Source organism: Dipteris shenzhenensis, chromosome 28 (genome assembly GCF_047967505.1).
Source record: "Dipteris shenzhenensis isolate YYH24624 ecotype China chromosome 28, Dip_SZ_1.0, whole genome shotgun sequence".
NCBI classification, from domain to species: Eukaryota; Viridiplantae; Streptophyta; class Polypodiopsida; order Gleicheniales; family Dipteridaceae; genus Dipteris; species Dipteris shenzhenensis.
Genome location: NC_141623.1, coordinates 1679345 through 1701290, shown reverse-complemented (window position 1 = coordinate 1701290; position 21946 = coordinate 1679345). Strand labels below are relative to the sequence as shown.

The 21946-nt window shown below is 44.3% G+C and overlaps 1 protein-coding gene across 5 annotated transcripts in view; it reads right to left on the bottom strand.

Annotated features, from left to right (window-relative positions):
* Nucleotides 1-1364: 1364 nt before the first annotated feature.
* Nucleotides 1365-21946, bottom strand: part of LOC147883024 (putative aarF domain-containing protein kinase At5g05200, chloroplastic) — an 86164-nt gene continuing 65582 nt past the window's right edge. For 2 of the 5 annotated variants that reach the window (XM_087399911.1, XM_087399915.1), the window contains 8 exons: nucleotides 10138-10182; nucleotides 9959-10024; nucleotides 4562-4660; nucleotides 4235-4296; nucleotides 4074-4125; nucleotides 2150-2245; nucleotides 1783-2058; nucleotides 1365-1538 (listed from right to left, as the gene is read on the bottom strand). In XM_087399911.1, the coding sequence (XP_087256037.1) occupies nucleotides 1428-1538; nucleotides 1783-2058; nucleotides 2150-2245; nucleotides 4074-4125; nucleotides 4235-4296; nucleotides 4562-4660; nucleotides 9959-10024; nucleotides 10138-10182 (807 nt within the window). In that variant the 3' untranslated portion in view covers nucleotides 1365-1427. The remainder of the gene's footprint in view (nucleotides 1539-1782; nucleotides 2059-2149; nucleotides 2246-4073; nucleotides 4126-4234; nucleotides 4297-4561; nucleotides 4661-9958; nucleotides 10025-10137; nucleotides 10183-21946) is intronic. The other 3 variants (XM_087399912.1, XM_087399913.1, XM_087399914.1) reach the window with 3 other exon arrangements.

Genomic DNA, 21946 nt, shown 5'->3' with positions numbered 1-21946 from the left:
AGATGTACATCTCATGAGATTGATGTTTTGGCTTGCATTCCTTTTCAGAGTGCCCTCGCTTTTCTTAATGAGCACAAAACTTCTTTTTCCTTTGCTATGCTTACTCCTCATGAGATAACCACTTCTTCAAGCAATCTTGACCCTCCCTTGAGTAGATATTATTGATGTCTTGTTTAAGGCCAAGGACTTTGAGAAACTAGCAAAACTCCCTCACTACACTCTCAGCCATTACATAAGTATTATCCAAGGTTTTGTGATGGAACAAATCCACTTCTTGGTGAATATGAAAAAGAGACTCGCTCCATATTTGATGGTGGGGGTCTCCATAAGAGTCTTCCAGCAATTTCATTTAAAAGAAATTGGTGAAGATCTCATTGTATAGTTAAACTTAGCTGTAAAGCAGCTTCCAATTTGTACCCCAAAGCCAAAACTTGTTGTTCATAGCTTGTTCATTATGTTGATAGGAGGATGAATCTCCATTGAACCTTAGTTTGAACATACCCCACTATTGGGATGTCTCCTTTGAAGAGCTTAATGGAAGCAAGATGTAGCTTGTTAGCTTCTCAAAAGGCTAAAATAGTAGAGAACGGATTTGTCTCCCATTCATTCAACTTCCTAGGATGAAAGGACCCATCAAATATAGTCAATTCCAAAGCCGTATCAACTTTGAAGCGGGGCCCTCCAAGGTAAGTGACCTTCCTTGCATAAAGAGTTGGCTCCTCCTGTAAACAAGGGCCACTTTCTCTACGAAAAATGTGAAATCCACTATTACTTGCTCCATTTGATACGTTTTGACAAGAAGGATCATGCGATTACAGTTCCACTTAAAGGCTTGCTAGCCCATCTTGCAACTGGATACCACAAATCGATAGCCAGTGCATTTGTTTAGCCATCTCCTTCAGATTTGAAACATGTTGTTAAAGGTCTGCATGCCCATCTTCCATTCTTGAATGGATACTTGAGAATCCTTAAGCCCCTTGATCTTGAACTACATAATGAACAATTTTGAGTTCTTTGGTCATAGGCGAACCACCTTGAGGGTGAAGTAGAGGAGCTAGAGTAGGGTCAAGAGGAGTAGAACACTAATTTTGGTAGGCTCAAGAGGACTAGAGGAGCTAGAGTAGGCTCAAGAGGAGTAGAAAATTATTTCTGTAAGAGACTTAGAAAATCTCCCACTCTATCCAAGATCTAATGCCAAATGATATGGTTTCTCATTTTGTCACCTATTTTACACACCAAGTGAATAGTAACACACTCAACGCACAAGGCAATACTCAAAGGATGAGCTTTATTGCATGTAAAATGAGCAAATGCAAGGTGATTCCACAAAATACACACAATAAAGAGGCAAGATCTCATGAAAGAATGTCAAACATCACAAAATGAGAATTCTAATCGGGTACAATGAAAGTTACGTCGTCCATATATTATAAGCTCTGTAAGGCACACAAAGCATATGGGTGCCAAATTTTAGCAGCAGAGATATCCAGCTTCAAAGAGAAACAAAGACCCCGAAGAAGCAGATTAGTCCTGACCACCTGTAGAAACATGCCCTCATATTAGTCCTCACACAAGGGTTTGCCAATACTGTCGGAGCTCAACACTGGCAATTTTAGAGCTAAGCTCAGCAGGAGGGACATATAAGTACAACATGAAACAAAACTGGGAGGAAGTGCAAAAAACAAGATTTCAAAATAAAGTGAAAACTGATTAAAACCAGAGATATATACGCATGCACCAAATTGCATAATTCTGAATATGACAAGAGGTACGCGGACTTACCATCCAAATTTCCTGATTAAATTTCTTTATAGGAATTGTTCGGAGTATAGAATTTTGCGCCATTGGAGAAACTGTAGCTTCCTCCACATAGCACACATCAAACAAGATGCGGGCTGCAATTGCTATTGTACTCAATGGTACACTTGTCATATTATCACGCTGAAACACCACACCTATGTCTAGCAGCGCCAAAGCGATTGAAAGTTCATTGCCCTCACACAATGCTAACACCATTCGAGCCAACTTCCTGCGTGCTGTAACGTCAATTTTTTTGCTCTGAAACAGACAACAGTAAGCAGTGCACTTTGTAAGAGAGGCACAAGAGTATATTTTTGGAAGAGCTTTGAAGTTTATTGCAGAATCACACCTGCCCATAATCAAGAAGCCCAAGTCGACCATCAGATAACAAGAAAAGATTGCCAGCATGTGGATCCGCATGAAACACTCCATCAATGAAGAGCATCTGCTTGCACAAGAAACAAAGTATGACCTAAGATTGCCAATGGTGTGTGTCCGTGCATGTATGCTTCTACAAGGAAGAGTGCTCTTTCTCTCTCTTTCCCCAACATACGTAACATCGCTCTACGACATCCCAGTCCAGGCAAGGCCTAATATGTCCTCCTTACACAGGCCCACGACATCTATCTTGTTCACTGCACAGAATGTGCGAGCTGCAGTGTGCTTGCTCCACAACCCGAGAGCCCAGGATCATAAGAAATGCGGACTCAGCATTTTGCACATGGTCAGGAGACTTTGGGCTCTGATCTAAGCTCAAATGTTCAATCATGCTATCTACCATGGCTTCCCACCTGCTTGGAGTATCCCCACCATTGTGGTGATATACAGTGCAGAGGACCCCGCGGACACTGGGAAATTACTGTACTGTCATGATTGGCCACACACTTGAAAAAATTTATGGATCGGTGCTAGAGAGAGAGATCAGCTCTTACACAGAGGCACAAGACCAGGGAGCTTTGGGATAGGCTGGGTTCCTGAGACAGTACTCTACCCTTGATCACCATTTCACTCTTCAAGCCGTCATCGAGGAGGCAAGGTCGAGATCCTAGAAAGCCTACGCAAGCTTTGTAGATTAAGGAAACCTAAAATGCACGCAACGATTAAGAAAAGAAAACAAAACGATGGTGTTTCACACAAAACTCGTTTTTGCTAATGAAGCCATGGAAGACAAAGAAAAAGACATCCTTTAGGATGATTACCTTTGGTTCCTCACATCACAACATCTCTATGGTAATACTCCAATGCCCCACGCAGTGATGGAGGTGGCCGGAGAGGATTGGCCAACCAATAAGTGCAGTCAGCTAAGGAATTTGCAATGGAGGACTTGGAATCTTCAAGATGTACGGGGATTTCTCTTGAAGAAGGTGTAGCAGCAGATTAGGGTCTCCAAGCTAAAGATCTTTATGTGGAATCTGATGGGGCACAAGCTCCTCATGGAATAAGGTTGGAAGGTGGAAGAATTGCAATGTGAAATGCCCAATGTGCCGGTGAGCCGATGAGCCGATGAAGGATGCAAAGCATTTCTTTTGGGCATGTCCAGTTGTAAAAGCAGTCTAGGGCCAGGTAAACCCTGGGGCTTGAGAAGTCTGGGATAGTGCAGCATCTGGTGGGGGAATTGGAGATGGAAGGGGCCTCAGCGAAGTATAGACAAGGATTTCTTTTCAGATCCGAATCTGATTTGGCCGACGCTTAATGGGTCCTTCAGTACATGGTTAGTATGGCATGGAATGCCGTGCCATTTCGGTGTGCTGTAATTCATGAATATGAAGTGGAGAGAGTTGAGTGGGATGATTTTGGTGACTTTGAGAGAGATGTTTGGTTGCTAAGGATGGCCTTGGCGGATTCTTGAAGTGCGTTTGAGGATCTGCATTTGCAGATGGTGAGGAGAGCACTAATTTTTATCCATCACAACGTACAATTGATGAGCTGTAAGAATGAGCCTCTTATTTTCAGAGGGAGATATTGGGTCTTCAGAGGCCTCTTGAATGACAGATTGGGACTTCAAATGTGAAAATTCTTGCTCATATTATACTCTTGAATTTTGAGCAATACAATGCATGATGTGCAATAATTCCACACTTAATTTGCTAGATATACCTGAAATACTTGTTAGACCAATGAGACACTACTTGTGCTCTCTATAAAAGCACGCCAAAAAAGGCTCCCAAAAGGGCTGATGAAACACAGGTAGAAATGTCCTGCACCTCTAAATCCTGCCATATTTTATATGCTACAAATCAGACCATAGTGAAGCCACTGAGCTTGTGAAGTACCTGGCCATAAGCTTTTATCAGATGTTCCACGGCACGTGCTGCCTCAGGTATCCTGCCCAAAGTCAAAATTGAAGACTTTATTACAGTTTCCACACTCAACAAGCATGAAATTTTCCCGAGCACAAGACCCAAATGGTACTTGAGATGCTTCCAAGCTTTACCTGAATTGCAAATCTCCGTTAGATGAATGTAATATTTGGGTAAAGGGAACCCCTTCCACCTTCTAAGACATCCAAAACAACAGATTACAGATTACAACAAATGGTACAGATTACAACAAATGGCCTTCCAACTATATGATATACAAAACGGCTATCACAGTAGCCCACACACAAAGCACAAGCATTGCCCTGGAAGAAAAAAATCAAGCTGAAATTTTGCCTGATCCATCTAGCACAACAAAAACTCATTTGAGAAAACACCACAAACTAGTCATAAGCTTCCTGCAACTTTTGCTTAAACTACAAAACATGGCAAGAAAATGTTACCTGCATCACAATAAGTCGATTTGAGCAGAATTCTACATATGGCAGAGGACAAACTATATTCTCAAATCCATTGGCCTCCAGACTATTCCTAATATAAGTCTGTCCATAGAGACACTCCATAAGTTATAACTAACGCTGATAAGTCTCAGTTCATACTAAACAAAGGAAACCCATATCTTTGTTTTAAAGACAGTATTCAAGAAGAGCTTATTGAAAAAAGACTCAGTCCCTTTGTTTCTATTAGTGCTACTTTACGCTCACATAAATTCTTAGAAGGTGTATGCAAACAATCTCATAAAAATTATGAACAAGCTGTGTCTAGCAGGAGTGCACATTTACATGAGACATTGCATGAGTGCCTCTGTGTGTGTGTGTGTGTGTGTGTGTGCGTGTGTGTAAACAACATAAAATGCAGCTAGATATTGTTTGTTTGCAAGAGCATAATCAACACTCCATGGTTGGTCATCATGGTTATTTTGGCGGTTATGATATATATTATGCTGGTACCACTACCTACTCAGGTGTATGCATACTGGTTAGACATGAGCTGGAACCTCAGTTAGCCTTCAATGACAGCAGTGGCAGATGGATGGTCATACAATGTAATGTCAATGGTGATATTCTTGAGTTTGCATCAGTCTATGCTTCCCAGACCTCTGCCATGAGGGCTTCATTATGGGATTCTTTATGCAGATATCCATGGAGATCCAATGCATTCATCTGTGGAGATTTTAATAATTCCCCTCTGCCAAGAGATAACACCACTTCAAGATCTCATATGCTATCATTGGAAAGGCAGAAATGGGATAGCATGCTTCTTTCTCTGCAGGCTGAAGATTTATGGCTGCTTCTCCAAGGGTCAGTGCCTGGATATACTTTTCATCATAATGCACTTACTACATACTGGGCAAGGCTTGACAGATGGTATTTGTTTTACCCACAACAATTTGCAGATTTTAGCCCTCATCTCCTTATAGATTTCTCATTGGGCTTGTCAGATCATGCCCCATTGTGGATGAATTTGCAGCTTGGCATGCCTCTGGATGATTTGCCACCCCTTTCCAGTAGATTATTGCATGTTAATCAGGCTTATTTCCGACATCACTATTTTCAGCAAATGATCAGACTTGCAATTCATCCCTTGCCTTTGCATGCCCAGGAGGACATGAATTATGCTTGGGACAGTTTTGTCTCTCGTATGCAGAATGTCATAAGGGAGTATGGCAACTGGCATATGACTGAACGGAGGAATGAGGTTAAATGGGCAAAAAGGACAACACAACAATTGACAGAATTTTCTCAGTTAAGGGCTCTCTCTGATTCAGAAAACGATTCCCTTTCACATGCTCAGATTAAATTGACTGTTAATGATCAGAGGAAATTGCACAAATGGCAGATTAGGGCAAGAATGAAGCCCCTCATGGATAAGGGCTGCTCATCAAAAGCCTTCTTCCAGGGCTTGCATGCTACTCGAAAGAAAAACTCATGTCTAAGGGTAAGGAAGCTAGATGGCTCTTGGACGCACTCTTTCTCTGATCTCCAAGATGAATGCCAAAATTATTTCCAGAAATTGTTCTCCGCTCCAGGTTCCCCATCAAATCAAATGACTGATGCTAGGACTGAATTTCTCCAATATGTTTCTGGAATAGTGGAAATGGATGATGCTCTTACCTTGGAGAGACCTTTTATTGACACAGAACTTGATAATGCATTGTTCCACCTCAGCAAATACAAGTCCCCTGGCTGGGATGGCCTTACGGTGGAATTTTATATTTCTTTTTGGGATGATTTAAAAGAAGTCCTCTTGCAAATGATCAATGTTGCCTATCAGTTGCCGCACTCTTGGAAGCATGGCATAGTCAAACTTGTGCCCAAAAAACATCTGTGTGACCATATGTCAGATTGGAGGCCTATTACTTTGATGCCTGTAGTTTACAAACTCATTGCCAAAATGATTGTGCATAGGCTTCACAGGATACTGGATGCGGGACTTCATCCTCATCAGTATGGGTTTGTGCCGAAGACAAATCCATGATCAATATATCCAATGCCTTGACTGCAATTGAATATGCTAAGTATTCGCATCAAGATGTGCTTATATTGCAGGTGGATATTGCTAAGGCATTTGACACTGTTCAATGGGATTTTATCTCTCAAATCATGACAAAGTTGGGCTTTGGTCCCAAGATAGCAAATGCAGTTTACTGGCTTTATTCTGGCTCTACTTCTCAGTGCATTCTTGGGGGTCATCTGTCTCGGTCATGGACATTGGGTCGATCAGTTAGACAGGGCTGCCCTCTTAGTGCTCTCTTCTATGCCATTGCGACCCATCCCCTTTTAATGTATCTTGATCATCTTACAAACACAGGACAGATGACTGGTCTTAAAATCCTTGGGGCTGCATCTTTTTTGGCACAAGCATATGCTGATGATTCCTTCTTTATGCCACAGAATTCTCCCCGGAAAGTTCACATGCTTATGACCACTCTTTCATTGTATGGTTTGGCAGTGGGATTGCATGTCAATTTTGACAAATCTAAATTACTTCCCCTGAAACAATGTGACTGGCATTCTATTCTTTGGCCAGGTCAGGTGGTGCATTCCAAAGATGTAGTTAGGCATTTGGGATAACCCATAGGATGGCATATCACCAGGAAGCAGCAGCTAAAATGGATCTTCCAAAGACTTCAACACAAACTGGAATACTGGAAGATTTCTACTTGGCCTCTTCATGTCAGGCTCAAAATAGTACAATCCATTGTAATGTCCTATGTCCAGTTCTCTTTGCCTTTGCTCCATTGGTCCTCCAGGGATATTTCAGCCTTTATGTCTCAAGCTATGGAGATGTTATGGAGGACAAAAACTGTTGTGAAAGCATTGAGACTGATGAAGATGGAAATGGTGTGCTCTCCTAGGATGCATGGTGGACTTAATGTCCTCAATATAAGATATCATGTACTTGCAAGGAAGGCGACTATGCTGCATACTTTTTCCGCCAACAACAGCCATGGACTTGTATGCTAGCATCCATGTGTCTCAACATGAGGACTTGTGCTTATGGTCATTGGATTACTGATCATTGGGAGGTTGTCATTGGGAGATTTGTAGGGAAGATACCTGGCTGTCCTTTCTCTACTGCTCTGATACTTGATTGGAAACAAGTACTTTCTAAGGTCAAATGGGTTCCTGATAATTGCTCGGGGACAAACTCAATGAGGAAAGAAAGTATTCATTGGAGTGCCATCTTTGACATTCCACTCGCTTTACAGGAACCTGTTCAGGCATACAATCGCATGAAATTGGGAATTAGATACATACATGATGTGGTAGATGATCAGGGCTATGTCTTATCTTTTCCTCAAGCCACTGCTTCCTATGCATTGGGAATGCATCATAGGTCTATATGGAAGAAAATTGCTGATTTATTACATCCTTTTCTACCTGTTCCTCCTGTGGCTGACACAGACAGGCTTACGGATTGGCAATTGCAACCCTCTGCTACATGTACTCATCCTGTTCCTCTTCCTGCCTTAACCTCCATCAAAGCCTACAAGCTTCTTCAGCCTGCTCCATGGATTCAGCAATATGCTAATTCTCTGTGGCATATAAGGAAGCCCCTCTCATGGTGGTGGAAGAATCTCGGGATGTTATGGAAGTGTAAAATGCCATTGAAACAAAGACTTTTTCTCTGGAGATGTATGACACGCACATTGTCAGTGGGGGTCACACTTGCTAAACGTCGCATTGCACCATCCACATGTTTAAGATGTCAGGCTCCTTCAGAGACTGTTTTTCATTTGCTTTGGCACTGCCCGTGTTCTAGGATCCTCCTCAGGAGAATTTCAGATTATCTTCGGCTCCGTTTCCCGAGTTATAGATTTGGGAAACATTTCTGGCTCTTTGGCAGATTTATGAGGTCATTGTCTCAATACTCACTATTTCTCTCTTGGGTGAGATATTGGGCTCTTTGGACAATCTGGAGTGAGCATAATTTGGCATACTTGGGTCCGCAGATTCACAAGTCATATGAATCTTTCCGAGCCTCATTGCGGCAATCCTTATATGATGCCTGCCATGAGGGTGATATGGATGCTTCTTGCAAAGAGCTTTTCTTCTTATGTTTCTGATCTTTGGGATACTCTCCATTTCGGAGACCTCCCATCATGTAAATTTATGAGCATATAAATATACTGCACTGGATATTACCCAAAAAAAAAAAAAGTGCGTGTGTGTAAACATGTATATCTGTATCTATCTATATACACACGTGTGTATCAGTGCCCCTGTGCACATGCATGCGTCGTTTTGTATATTGTTAACTGTTGCACTTGATTTGTGTGCATGCATGAGAGAATGACTGTTGGCAGTACTAAAGATATGAATACTTGTAGCTCTGAAAACTCATAGCATTAAAAAATCTTTTGCCTCCTGTGATGATACAAGAGTGCTATGGAATCCACAAACATATAGGATTGTGAGCATCTCGTTCCATGCGATTAAATAAAATTTAGTAGTCCATCCAGTAGCCTGGGCCAAGCATCGGTGCAGCAGGGCGGAAAATTCTGCAATGCCTTTCAATTTGATTGCAAAACTATCGTGAACTGAAGGAAAAAGCGCTGACATCAAATTTGCAAGAAGCAGACTGGTGGAAAAAGTGAAAAATGCCAAGAAAGATAAGAAATTGGCCTTCATCAAAGATGGCAATGCAGTAATAGTGAACAAAGACAGAAAACAAGAACTTGTACAAAGCCTAGGGACTTGAGACCCTCAGGATCAAGGTATGGAATATAGAAGGGTAATCTCTGGATAACACTTTGGCACTACCTCTGGCTGATATGTTTGCAGAGACTGAGATTTTCATAGCACTAGAAACCTGGGAAGCTGAAGGCAACGATACAACAGCCCTAGTTCACAAAGACATCAATCTGGAATAAGAAAGACTACATAGAAGGGAGAGGTTTTGGCGAAATAATATGCTACATGAAGACAGGATGGGACAAGGTAGTAGAGATTGTGAAGGCAGACCCAAACAAAAAGTACATGTGGCTGGAAATCAGGAGAGAGAAGGAAAAATCTCCTGAGTCGTGCATTTACTGAACCTATGTATGCCATTAAAATGGGAAAAGAAAAGGTGGTGTTTCTTAGTCCAAGGGGAGACATGTTTTGTTTGAGCAAAGAAAGTGTGGTAACTCTCTATGCATCTGCATAGACCATGCTGGGGCAGCACTTGATACAAATTTTCATTTAGGATCCAAACGAAATAAAATAGATTTTATTTTATTTTTTTTTGGGGGGGGGGGGGGGGGGGGGGGTAATAAAAGAGAGAATTTCTCTTTCATCTCTACAAAAAGAAAAGATTTGATAAGGTGGTAGTCTTGAGAAGATATGACCACATACCATAAACCACACCTCACGCTCGAAATCGAATTCCAAGGGGATAGTGCATTGTATTTCTTTGACAATCTGCAGTGGCCAGCAAGAACCCGGAATTGTTAAACGATTTGATGAGCAGAACAAGATAAAAGCAAATCTCAAGATAACAGGGCATCTCTTGGAGCCATATGCAAACTATTTACCGGAAGAAGATCAACGGGAAGTTGCCCTTGTAAAAACTTCGCCAACTGCAAATCACATTATGCTAGACCTATGAGATGACATGCATTCATGAAAAAATGTAGATGCAAACATATAGGAACCCGCCCCACCCAACGAAAAAGAACCCAAAAGACAACAAGACAGACCCACACATGATACATGCTCTCTCTCTCTCTCTCTCTCTCTCTCTCTCTCTCTCTCTCTCTCTTTGGTGTCCTGTGTACTATGAGATCCGAGAATGTTTCCACTGCCTCTTCAGGGATAGTTATGGGATTTTAGCCCGTTTCCTCTCCTACCTAGACCAGCGGTGTTTGGCAGGTTTCATTCATGAGGCACTTAGACACCGCGAGAGGATACTCCGAGCACGAAGACAAGAGCAGACTTCTTCACATGACCGTGACCCGGAGCCCATGACCCGACAGCTCAGACAGAGGGTCGACACACAGATCACACTTGGAGACATCCCCTCCTTGTTTAGAGTCGAAGCCTGACCGACGGGGGTCACAGTAGCCCTAGTTAGATGCAGAGCTACGACCAGGAGACGTGCCAGGACTGCACCTCTGAGTGGCCGATAGCACTCTATTGCCGACTTCATGCCTCCATTGCCTCATCCATCCTGATATCTTGCTGTTGCTGGGGATGATGATGATATTGATGATGATACTGAGATTGATATATAGTCGACCATCGACATGACTATGTTGTACTTAGGACTTAGTACTGCCATTCTGCATTTTTGCATTTTGCATTGGTATGGATGCTCGTTTAGTAGCTCCACTACCACAGTTCGTTCTATCAGGATTCACACAGTCTCATAGACCCATCGGTCTTCCGAAGACTTTAATAAACTTTCTTTCTTTCTTTCTTTCTCACTCACACACACACGATCTCGAGGTAGAGGGGTAGATGGGCAAGACCACGTATTCCTAGAGAGAAAAGAACCTGCAAACTCTGCCCCAGAGGGCAGGTAGAGAGATGTAGAGCCTACGCACATATCAGAGACTGATATGGGTGCAGCAAAGATGCAGCCAGCCAAAAATCTAGGAAGCTACATGAAAGAGGTTCTGGAACATCGCAACAAGGTACTAGGTCTAGCACACCATCTAGCCCAACAAGTACTCAATACATGACAAGTTTGTAATTTCTTACTGGATGTAAGGGATCACCATTAATTAATAGTGATCGCCAGTCCCATAAATCCTGAAGGATCTCCCACAGACTGTAATACAATCATATCATATCATCTCTCTCTCTCTCTCTCTCTCTCTCTCTCCAAGAAATTACACAGCAACCAACCCCAACAAAGGAAGGCACGAAGAGATGAGCTGATAAGGTTTGTCAAAAGCCTCTATGAAAGAGAAGTGGAAGAGAAGATCAACCACAACTATACTATCAAAGCAACAAATAGAATCATAACATAGGAAGACATGGGGAAAGGCCTAAAATAATTACCTAATGGGAAAGCTCTAGATAGACAAGAACTAGTAGCGGAAATGCTAACATGGGGATGCGAAAAGGCAAAGAAAATGCTTACCAGGCTTATGAATATGGCGCTAGAGGAAGGTTTTCCATCAGATTGGTAGCTTAGTAGGATTGTACTGATTCTTTAGGGAGGAGATAGTAAGATGACAAAGAATTATCGGATAATCATGGTAAGCAGCCTAATGGCAAAGCTATATGGTACTATCCTTGAACACAAAATCAGCAATTTGTCGGAAGAACAAGGAGTCAGGACACCAATTCCACCCCAGACACTCGATGATTGACCATCGGGTTGCCATAAGAGTTGCAATTGAAGGAGCCAAACATAAGAAGGAGGCTGTCTATTGTTGCTTTGTAGACTTCAAGAAAGTCTTCGATAAAGTCCCGCGTAAGAAGCTATGGGAAAGATTGGAAAATCTTGAAGTCCCTCAAGAACTCAGAGAAGCCCACGCACAGACTCTATGAGAGGGTTCTAGAAGAGTTAGCACAGTTGTAATGCTCCAGGGGGAAAGCTATGATAAACGGTGACATAGGGGTTAAGCAAGGCTGCCCCCTCCACTTTTCAGTCCTTTATAGATGATTTGGAGGAGTGGATGTGAATACACAGCAGGGAACGTGTTCAGATTGCAAGGTAAGCTTTGTTAATGCTTATCATGTGGTTAAACGTTTCCTAATAGGGGAGTTAGGGGTTAAGGCACAAACACCCTAACCCCATAGGTATGCTACCTCTAGAAGGGGAAGCATTATGTCAATTCATGGCCTACCTCAACAAAGTAGAGAAGATGGATGCCAGTGGGATACCACATAAGGCAATGGAAGCTACGCAAATCATGGGCTGGCACAAAGAAGGGATGAGGTGGATGGAATCATGGGGTATAACAGCTGCCAATCTACCAGAAGATGCATGTGAAATCAGGGAACTAGTGATGCAGAATGTTGCAGAAACTATGGCGAAACCCGGGGGCGAAAATGCAGCTCTACAAACAGGAAATCAATTCAATGAAATGCAGAACCCTCGGGGAGGACATAGTCAATATTTAAAGACATCTGATCTGCAAAATCAGAATTAGTTCACATGCTCTCGAGGTGGAGAGGGGTAGGTGGGTAAGACCAAGGACCCCAAAGAAGAAAGGATCTGCAAAATCTGCCCCACATGGGAGGTAGAAGATGAGCAACATGTACTCCTAAGATGCAGAGCTTACACACACATACGTATAAGGGCAGCATAGATAGCTTATTCTGCTGGAGCAGCCAGCCAAAAATCTAGGAAGCTGCATAAAAGAGGTTTTGGAACATTGCAACCAGGTACTGGGGCTAGCACACAAGCTAGCCCAAAAGTACTCACTACATAACCAGTTTGTAATGTTTTTCTCACTGGCTGTAAGGGATCACTATTTGTTGATTGAAACCGGCCTTCAGGAAATCCAAAGGGCAGAGAATATTTAATAACCAACAAATACCTAGTTTCCAGCCATTTAGACCTTCCCACAGCAAACCAAAACAATTTAGAACAAAACGCCCAAGAGATAGATTGCCCTTGTCCTGCACCAGACACCAGATTGGCCCTAAACTTAGCGCCCCTTTCAGTAGTTCTTTATCATTTATTCAAAATGCATCCAAAAAAAGCATTGTCGTGCATCAGCTCAAAATCAGCCAGCTCAATAATTCGTTCACAGGCACTTCCGTCCTGCTATGCATCAATTTCAGTCTCAAAAAGGCATCCTAGTCCAGTGCAATATCCCAAGCAGCCTTTGTTATGATTCTGGCTGATAGTTCTAACATGGCAGCTCTGATACCCTTGAAGGGAGTCCTAGCAGGAGAGAAATCAGTCATGTCTGTCCTGGCAGCTCTGATACCCTTCACGGGAGTCCTAGCAAGACAAAGACCAGCAAAACTACCAACCCTAGCTGTTCCTGGTACACAAAAAGGCTAGCTGCAACAAGGCAATAGAATCTAAAGATTCTGAGGCAGTAGGCAAGCTTCTGGGAAGCAATCGACCGATCTGAAGGCTTTGGGGAAATAACAACAAGCAAAAAGGCGAATCTATCTGGAGCAGTTCTCAAGCCATTTGGTAGTCGAAATCAGCAGCAGCAACCCTGGAAGAGGTGAAAAACAGCAAAAACGATTTTCTTCTAGCACCCCTCAGGCCCACGGCAGTCTAATCCTGAAAGGCGATTTGACAGATTTGGCAGACTCTGCCATTTTCTTACATGTATCTGTTTCTTCAAGATTACAAGATAAAGATATACATGCAATATATCATTTGATAGAGCTGCATGTAACCAACTTATATACCATGTACAAATAGTCTGATAGCGACTAGTACACTGATCTAGAAGTCCCACGGTAGATATACCGTCAGTATTAGCAGTACCTCAGGTGAGAGGCATACAGTGTCACTAAACGACCTCTAGATATCCGAAGCGTTCTGTTCCGAGGGAGTGGAGCTTCTACCCCTCTATTAAGCATCAGGCAATGCTCCAGACGCACGCTCTGCCAAGCCTGAAAGCCACAACCGAATTCGGCTCAAACTAAAAAGCAGAGTTACATCAACTGAGGTGAATCTGCCAGTTCACCCTCCTCCATCCACATCACATCCAAATAGCAACGAGGAAGCTCTACCACTATGTGCCAATAACGCTCTTGAATCAAGATCTCGTCCTTTTCCTCTGTCTCTGGATGTTCCTCATGAGGCATATACTTTGGCACATCCTGTGCATTCCCTGCACAACATCTTGGCTGAATTCTCTTAGCAACCGCAGGCCTCACCTCTTGAGAGAGATGGTAATATCCTTGATCTCAGCATCGTCCACAACCACCACAGATCTCACCCCTTGAGAAAGTTGGAGATGTCCCGGCAATGGAACCATTGAAACCAGCCTTCGGAAAATCCAAAGGACAGCGAGCAGTTAATAACCAGAAAATACCTGGTTTCCAACCATTTAGAACTTCCCACAGCAAACCAAGACAATTTAGAACAAAACACCCAAGAGCTAGATTGCCCTTGTCCTGCACCAAACACCAGATTGGCCCTAAACTTACTGCCCCTTTCGGTATTTCTTCATATTTATTCAGAAGGCATCCAAATACAAAAAAAGCATTGTTGTGCTTCAGCCCAAAATCAGCCAACTGAATAATCCATTCATAGGCACTTCCGTCCTGCTATCCATCAGTTTTAATCTCAGGAAGGCCTCCTAGTCCAGTGCAATATCCCATGGCAGCCTTTCTTCTGGTTCTGACTGATAGTTCTAACCTGGCAGCTCTGATACGCTTCAAGGAAATCTTGGCAGGAGTCAAGTCTGTCTTGGCAGCTTTGATACCCTTCATGGAATTCCTAGCAGGACAAAGACCAGCGAAACAGCCAAGGCACAAAAAGGCTAGTTGCGACAAGGCAATAGAATCCAAAGATTATGAGGCAGTAGGAGAGCTTCTGGGAAGCAATCGACTGATCTGAAGGCTCTGGGAACCCTGAAACAACAACATGCAAAAGGCCGAATCTGTCTGTAGCAATTCTCAAGCTGTCTAGCAGTTGAAATAAGCAACAGCACCCCTGAAAGAGGTGAAAAACAGCAAAAACGATTTCCTTCTAGCACCCCTCAGGCCCCTGGCAGTCCAGCCCTGAAAGGCGATTTGAATCTGGTAGCAGTCTGGCACCCTGGAAGTTTCATCCAATTCTGGGAGCCTGGAGCAGCTCAAACAGGTGCGACTTCTGATAACGCTCAGTCTGGAGACTCTGAAGTAGACTTGGAAGCAGCGAAATTAGATCTGGCAGCCTTGAAAGCCCCTGGCAAGTGCAACTCAGCAAATCCTCTCGCTTGGAAGCGAATCGAGTTGCCTGGAAGCTCCAAACTACCCGAAAAAGTACAATTTTGTTAGGCCCCTGGCCTCGAAGGCTCCTGGAAGAAGTGCGAATCAAATTTGGCCCGGTAGTTGAAATTGTGACTGTCCTAAACAAGCATGATGTGGAGGTATTTGAAAGGGGGGGGGAGTACGCGACATGCGCGCAAGGGGGAGGGAGTACACGACATGGGGGAGGTACGCGACATGCGTGCAAAGGGGGCAGGGGTGTTGGGGGAAAGGGGGGGTTACGCGACATGCGTGCAAGGGGGGGTGTTTTAGAGGCCGGGGGGGGGGGACATGGGAGGGGGTATGCGACATGCGCGCAAAGGGGGGGGATATGCGACATGTGCACAAAGGGGAGGGGTGTTGGGGAAGGGGGGGGGTTTACGCGACATGCATGGAAGGGGAGGGAGGGGACATGGGGTGTGTCAAAGGGGGGGAAGGGGGGCAGGGGGTGTGTTGAGGAGGGGAAGGGGGGGGGGGGGGGGGGGGGGCATGGGGGGGTGGGGGGTAAACGACATGCATGCAATGAAGCTATCGATGTATTTGGGCATCGCCACGCTCGTGCTAGTGTCTAGACCTTGTCTTGGAGGATTGGTACAAAACACTTGAGACCAAGTTCTTCAATTTGTTGTATCATGTCAACTCTCTCTCTCTCTCTCTCTCTCTCAACCTGGTCACATATGCTAGAGATTGAGAAAGAAGCACGGGATAAGGTGCCAAAAGAAAAAAGAATATGTTAGTTCTATGATTTAGGTCTGGTGGAGATAGAGGAACACAAACACCTAGTTATGGTTTGCCCCCGGTATGCACACATCAAGGATGATTTCAGCACTCTCCTTGAGAGACACACAGGGATTCCAGACTTATTGCTCAAGGCTCCACCTTTGGCTTTAAGGGCATAGATCTACATAATAGTCTTTTCCTTCCACTATGGGAGGAGTCTATGTATTTGTCTTTTGGTTTTGTACTTGATATTTTTCGGGCTGTTTTTGGCTCCCAAAGGTCGTCTCTCTCTCTCTCTCTCTCTCTCTCTCTCTCTCTCTCTCTCTCTCTCTCTGTTTTGTACTTATTTTTTGGGCTGTTTTTGGCTCTCGGAGGTCGCGTCCTTCTTCCTCTTCTTCTTCTCTGTCTTCTTCTTCTTTGGACCATGTTGATAAAACCTGTACGGAGCTATTTCAGCCTCACTGCCTCTTCATGAGTCCTCTCTCTCTCTCTCTCTCTCTCTCTCTCTCTCTCTCTCTCTCTTTTTCAGCAGCAAGCCAGTCTTATCCAAGAGCTCAGATAGGACATCATAGAGCTCCAGAAGGAGGCTCCTTCTTTGAGCATGGACTCAAGCCGCACACCAGCAGCAGTGGAGGCCCAGATAGCCACCATGCAGTCGACCATAGCAGAGACTTCCAAATGGTAAAGAAGAGGGAACCTGCGAAGGCAACCGTTTTGGCTACACTTTTGGAGCAGCAGCAAAGGGCCACTAAGGCTCTCGATATCAAAGTTCGAGGGATCCCACGGATAGAGATCTCATCGATGGACGTGTCGACACGACCACCTTGTGGCAACTACATTAGGGTCATTGATCATACTATTGTGGGAGCATGGCGAGTGGGGAGAGACCCCAACAGAGAGCAGCCTCTTGTTATACGTTTCAGAGACACTCAAGGCAAGCTTGGCAGTTTTGCGTCGTAGATCAGCTCTATGGGATCACCCCACTATATGTATGGATGAGGACTTGACTCCTTTGCAAGTAAAGGAGAGACGTGCTCTCTTGGAGCTGCGGGATGCGGCTCGCAAGGAGGGAAACAGGGAGTAGTGCGGGGTGGACGTCTCATCACCGAGCCTCGCCGTTCACCCGACCGCCCTCACACATAGGGGATGGGGTCTATGAGACGCAGGATACCAAGACCTTCGCTTGCATCATTTGGACCTATATGGTACCCTTTGGTCAGAGCCTGAGAGTTTCTCAGAGTCCTACACAAGACGAGACATTGTCTTCTACATAAGACACATCAGAGCCAAGAGCGCCCCTTACCGATGGTCAGTGGATAGACTTGGGAGTTAGCCTACAAGGAGGAGACGAGGGAGACAGGTGGAGTACGTGGTTCAAGAGGAGTGGCAGTCCTATATAAATCATCTCTCATTGGGACGGTCTCAGTGGAGAGGAGGGACCCACAATCTAGGTTCCTTTAGATTCGATTATGACACACGATTAGCCGAGATCTCTTCATAGCGATCTGCTACTTCCCACCAGAGACATCACACTTTCGGGAGGAGGCTGAGACATCACCATGCACACCTCTCGACCAAGATATCATGGATTTTCCAAGCTGCAAAGATGTTCTCCTAAGTTTGAGACTTCAACACGAGGACAAAAGCACATCAGGTGCCACTGCTAGATTTTTGAGAGGATGTTGTTTAACTTCCCGATATAGATCTTGCTGACGTTGGCATATCACAAGTGTCAGCTGATAGACGGGCCCCACTTACCTACTATGGACATGCACTACTTGATCTAGGTACAGTGCATGATCTCATTCTCTATAATGGTTATGAACAATGGCCCTCCTCCAGTGGTTTTACCTGCTCTCCACATGGAGGGGGATCTAACGTGGTTGATTATATCTTGGGATCCCCTGCCTTCACGTCACACATCATAGACTTCTTTGTTTCGCCACCTACACCTGGAGCAGATCATACATATCTCTTCTTTAGTATTACCACTCCTCGCCTTGCTATAGCACCTACCATACCACCCACTTACACTACCTATCACGACCTACACTTCGATCATAGCCTCTCACCAAGATATTCTGCACAACTCTACACTCTACTCACCTATATTGATCACATACCTCTCCTAGAGACCGAGCCGCTTTGATTAGCCGATCACTGTGAAACTGGCCTCTAATCACTTAGAGGGCAGTGGAACTAAACCTTTAATCACTTCAACACTTATTTACATCTCACAAAGCATATATCACAACCACTAACCATTGCATGATCACCATTTGGCATTTACCCATTTGTTCACAAACAAAACCACTGAAAAAGGATGGAGGCTAGAATTCCCCTGCTCAATAAACATAGACAAGTGCACCCGCCGATTGGCCCCAAACACCATGGCGCCTCTTTCGGTATTTCTTTATATTTCACAATGAAATGATTACAAGTTGCATCTGGGAGACCTTCCCTGCAATTGAGCACACAGCCCCAATTCACTGAGCCTTCGCAAGGCTTTCAAGCATAGAACACCATCACATAAGTGCACTTAACCCATAGGCTCAACCCAAAGGCATTCTCTTTTCCGAGTGCAATTCCATTGGCTGTCCAGATGCAATCACACTGCACCCCAGCTGCACTCTCTTTGAGTGGTTTCCAGATGGCATTCACAAAGCTTTTCAAAGCTCCAAAATACAATCAGCAAAGTACCCAACCAAAGAATGACTCATGTAGCATTGCCTGGGCACCTGTGAACCAAGAAAGACGTGGCACACGAGGCCAACCAATAGCTTATGGCAAAAGGAAATGGCAGCAGCAAAATCACAACTCACCAAGCCCTGAAAACTCAAACCAGGTCCTCAATTGCCAAGAGGACATAGTAGCCAATGCTCAATTGCATTCTCAGCCAAAGAAGACTACAAAGGCATGAAGAAAGAGCATTTACAAGAGCCGACCAGCAAGAATTCCACTGAAAAATGCGAAAAGAAGCACTTCTATCGCTAAGAAGTGGGAGTTCTTGGGCTCAAAAGAAGCGTGCTTCAGAGAGGAATGCATTGAGAAGGTTTTGGAGAAGTTTCATCGCCAAAAAGTCCTCCAAAACTGAGAAAAACCAGTCAACCAGCGCGTGGGACCACTCGAAATTCAACACAAAGCTCTAGCTTTGCAAGAGGAGAGGCCTAGAAGGTTGTAGAAGCAAAAAGGTCCAGAAAAAGCCACTTTTGCAAATTCGACCAGCAAAAGAAGTGCTCAGCTCTGCCCGTTCTACCAAACGCACGGAGGGAAAAGCATATCACTGCGAAGGGGAAGGCAGAGGGGAAGCCATCGAGCCAAACGGAAGTCGAGGAATCCAAATAGGTGAGGAGTTATGAAGAAAAAAGGAATTTAGCTGAAAGAGGCTGAAAAACCAGTCCAAAATCTCAACAAAGGGAGAAGATGAGAGAGAAAACCACACACGTGAAGTTTAGAAGGCCCAGGAAGGTCCAGGAATGGCAAAGGAGCATGTAGATGACACTAGAGCCACCTCGAACTCTAGGGGGGCCACTGAAGGTACATGGCCCTCTAGGGGGCCCATTAAAAATGCCACATCATCATTTCCCAACAACCACTCTTTTAATTCCTTGGAATGCCTTTGGGCCTAGGGATTAATTACGCTTATGTGCTAGGCACCATGCCGCGTTTAATTACACATTATTAAGCCCACGCTTAGACTTTTAAAACCAAAGTTGTCACGGTCTTGTAGTACATTAAAGTACTTAGAATTTCTTGCCCCTGTGACATATCCTCTCTTGAAACAGCAAACCACAGTTTGCTGCCCCAAAACACAGGAGCGAGCATGAAATATAGCATGAAAGAGTATACAAGAAAGCCGCAGTTATAGTATACAGAGACAGTGAAAATATGGCTAGGAGAGGCATGCATCCATCCATATATACTGCTCAAAATCTATGTGATCCTCGGCGATCAATAGTCAAGATGCATCAATATCATGAAGTCTCATAGCAGAAATACTGTCAGCTCAGTATCTCGGATGAAACATACAGTGTCATCAAGCGACCTCATGAAATCACGGTGAGCCCGTCTGTACTGAGGGAGTGGAGGTGCTACCCCCCTCTTGAACACCAGGTAATGCTCCAGACGCTCGCTCTGCTGAACTACCTGTAGGAGCCCGGACCGCAGTCGGCTCTAACTGAAAAGCATCAAGGTAAAGCTGCAATATCCCAGGTGAATCTGCCAGTTCACCTTCCTCCATCCGGCTGCACCTCATCAGGTAAATCCTCGGGAATATCTCCATGATATTGCTTTACCAAGCTCATATGAAAGGCATTATGTATCTTCCAATGCGGAGGCAACTTCAGCCTGTAAGCTACCTCGTTTATCTTTTTAGAAACCTGGAAAGGAAGCTCCAAAATAAAATCAGCAAAGTACCCAACCAAAGAATGACTCATGTAGCACTGCCTGGGCACCTGTGAACCAAGAAAGAGGCAGCACACAAGGCCAACCAATAGCTTATGGCAAAAGGAAATTGCAACAGCAAAATCACAACTCACCAAGCCCTAAAAACTCGAACCAAGTCCTTAATCGCCAAGAGGACATAGTAGCCAATGCCAAGCCAAAGAGGAGTGCAAAGACATGAAGAAAGAGCATTTACAAGAACCGACCAGCAAGAATTCCACTGGAAAATGCGAAAAGAAGCACTTCTGTCGTGAAGAAGTGGAAGTTCTTGGGCTCAAAAGAAGCGTGCTTCAAAGAGGAATGCATTGAGAAGGTTTTGGAGAAATTTCATTGCTGGAAAGTCCTCCAAAACTGAGAAAAACCCGTCAACCAGTGCGTGGGACCACTCGAAATTCAACACAAAGCTGTAGCTTTGCAAGAGGAGAGGCCCAGGAGGCTGTAGAAGCAAAAAGGTCCAGAAAAAGCCACTTTTGCAAATTCGACCAGCAAAAGAAGTGCTCAGCTCTGCCCGTTCTACCAAACGCACGGAGGGAAAAGCATATCACTGCGAAGGGGAAGGCAGAGGGGAAGCCATCGAGCCAAACGGAAGTCGAGGAATCCAAATAGGTGAGGAGTTATGAAGAAAAAAGGAATTTAGCTGAAAGAGGCTGAAAAACCAGTCCAAAATCTCAACAAAGGGAGAAGATGAGAGAGAAAACCACACACGTGAAGTTTAGAAGGCCCAGGAAGGTCCAGGAATGGCAAAGGAGCATGTAGATGACACTAGAGCCACCTCGAACTCTAGGGGGGCCACTGAAGATACATGGCCCTCTAGGGGGCCCATTAAAAATGCCACATCATCATTTCCCAACAACCACTCTTTTAATTCCTTGGAATGCCTTTGGGCCTAGGGATTAATTACGCTTATGTGCTAGGCACCATGCCGCGTTTAATTATACATTATTAAGCCCACACTTGGACTTTTAAAACCAAAGTTGTCACGGTCTTGTAGTACATTAAAGTACTTAGAATTTCACGCCCCCATGACACACTGTGTTGATGGTCCGATTCCCTCACCCGACTAGCTCAAAAAAGTGTTCAATGATAACCCAACCTGATGCTACTTGCTAAAGATGCTTTCTCTTGCAGTCCTAAGGTATGTGCTAGGGTGCAGAACAGATGTCAACATATATACACTCGGAGGTCAGGGTTAGCTATCGTAGGAGAACCGTGTGATGACGGGAGAATACCGAGTCGCGTACACAGTTCAAAATACTTGGAATATGGATTACAAACAATAAAAAAGTTGAATAGGCAACC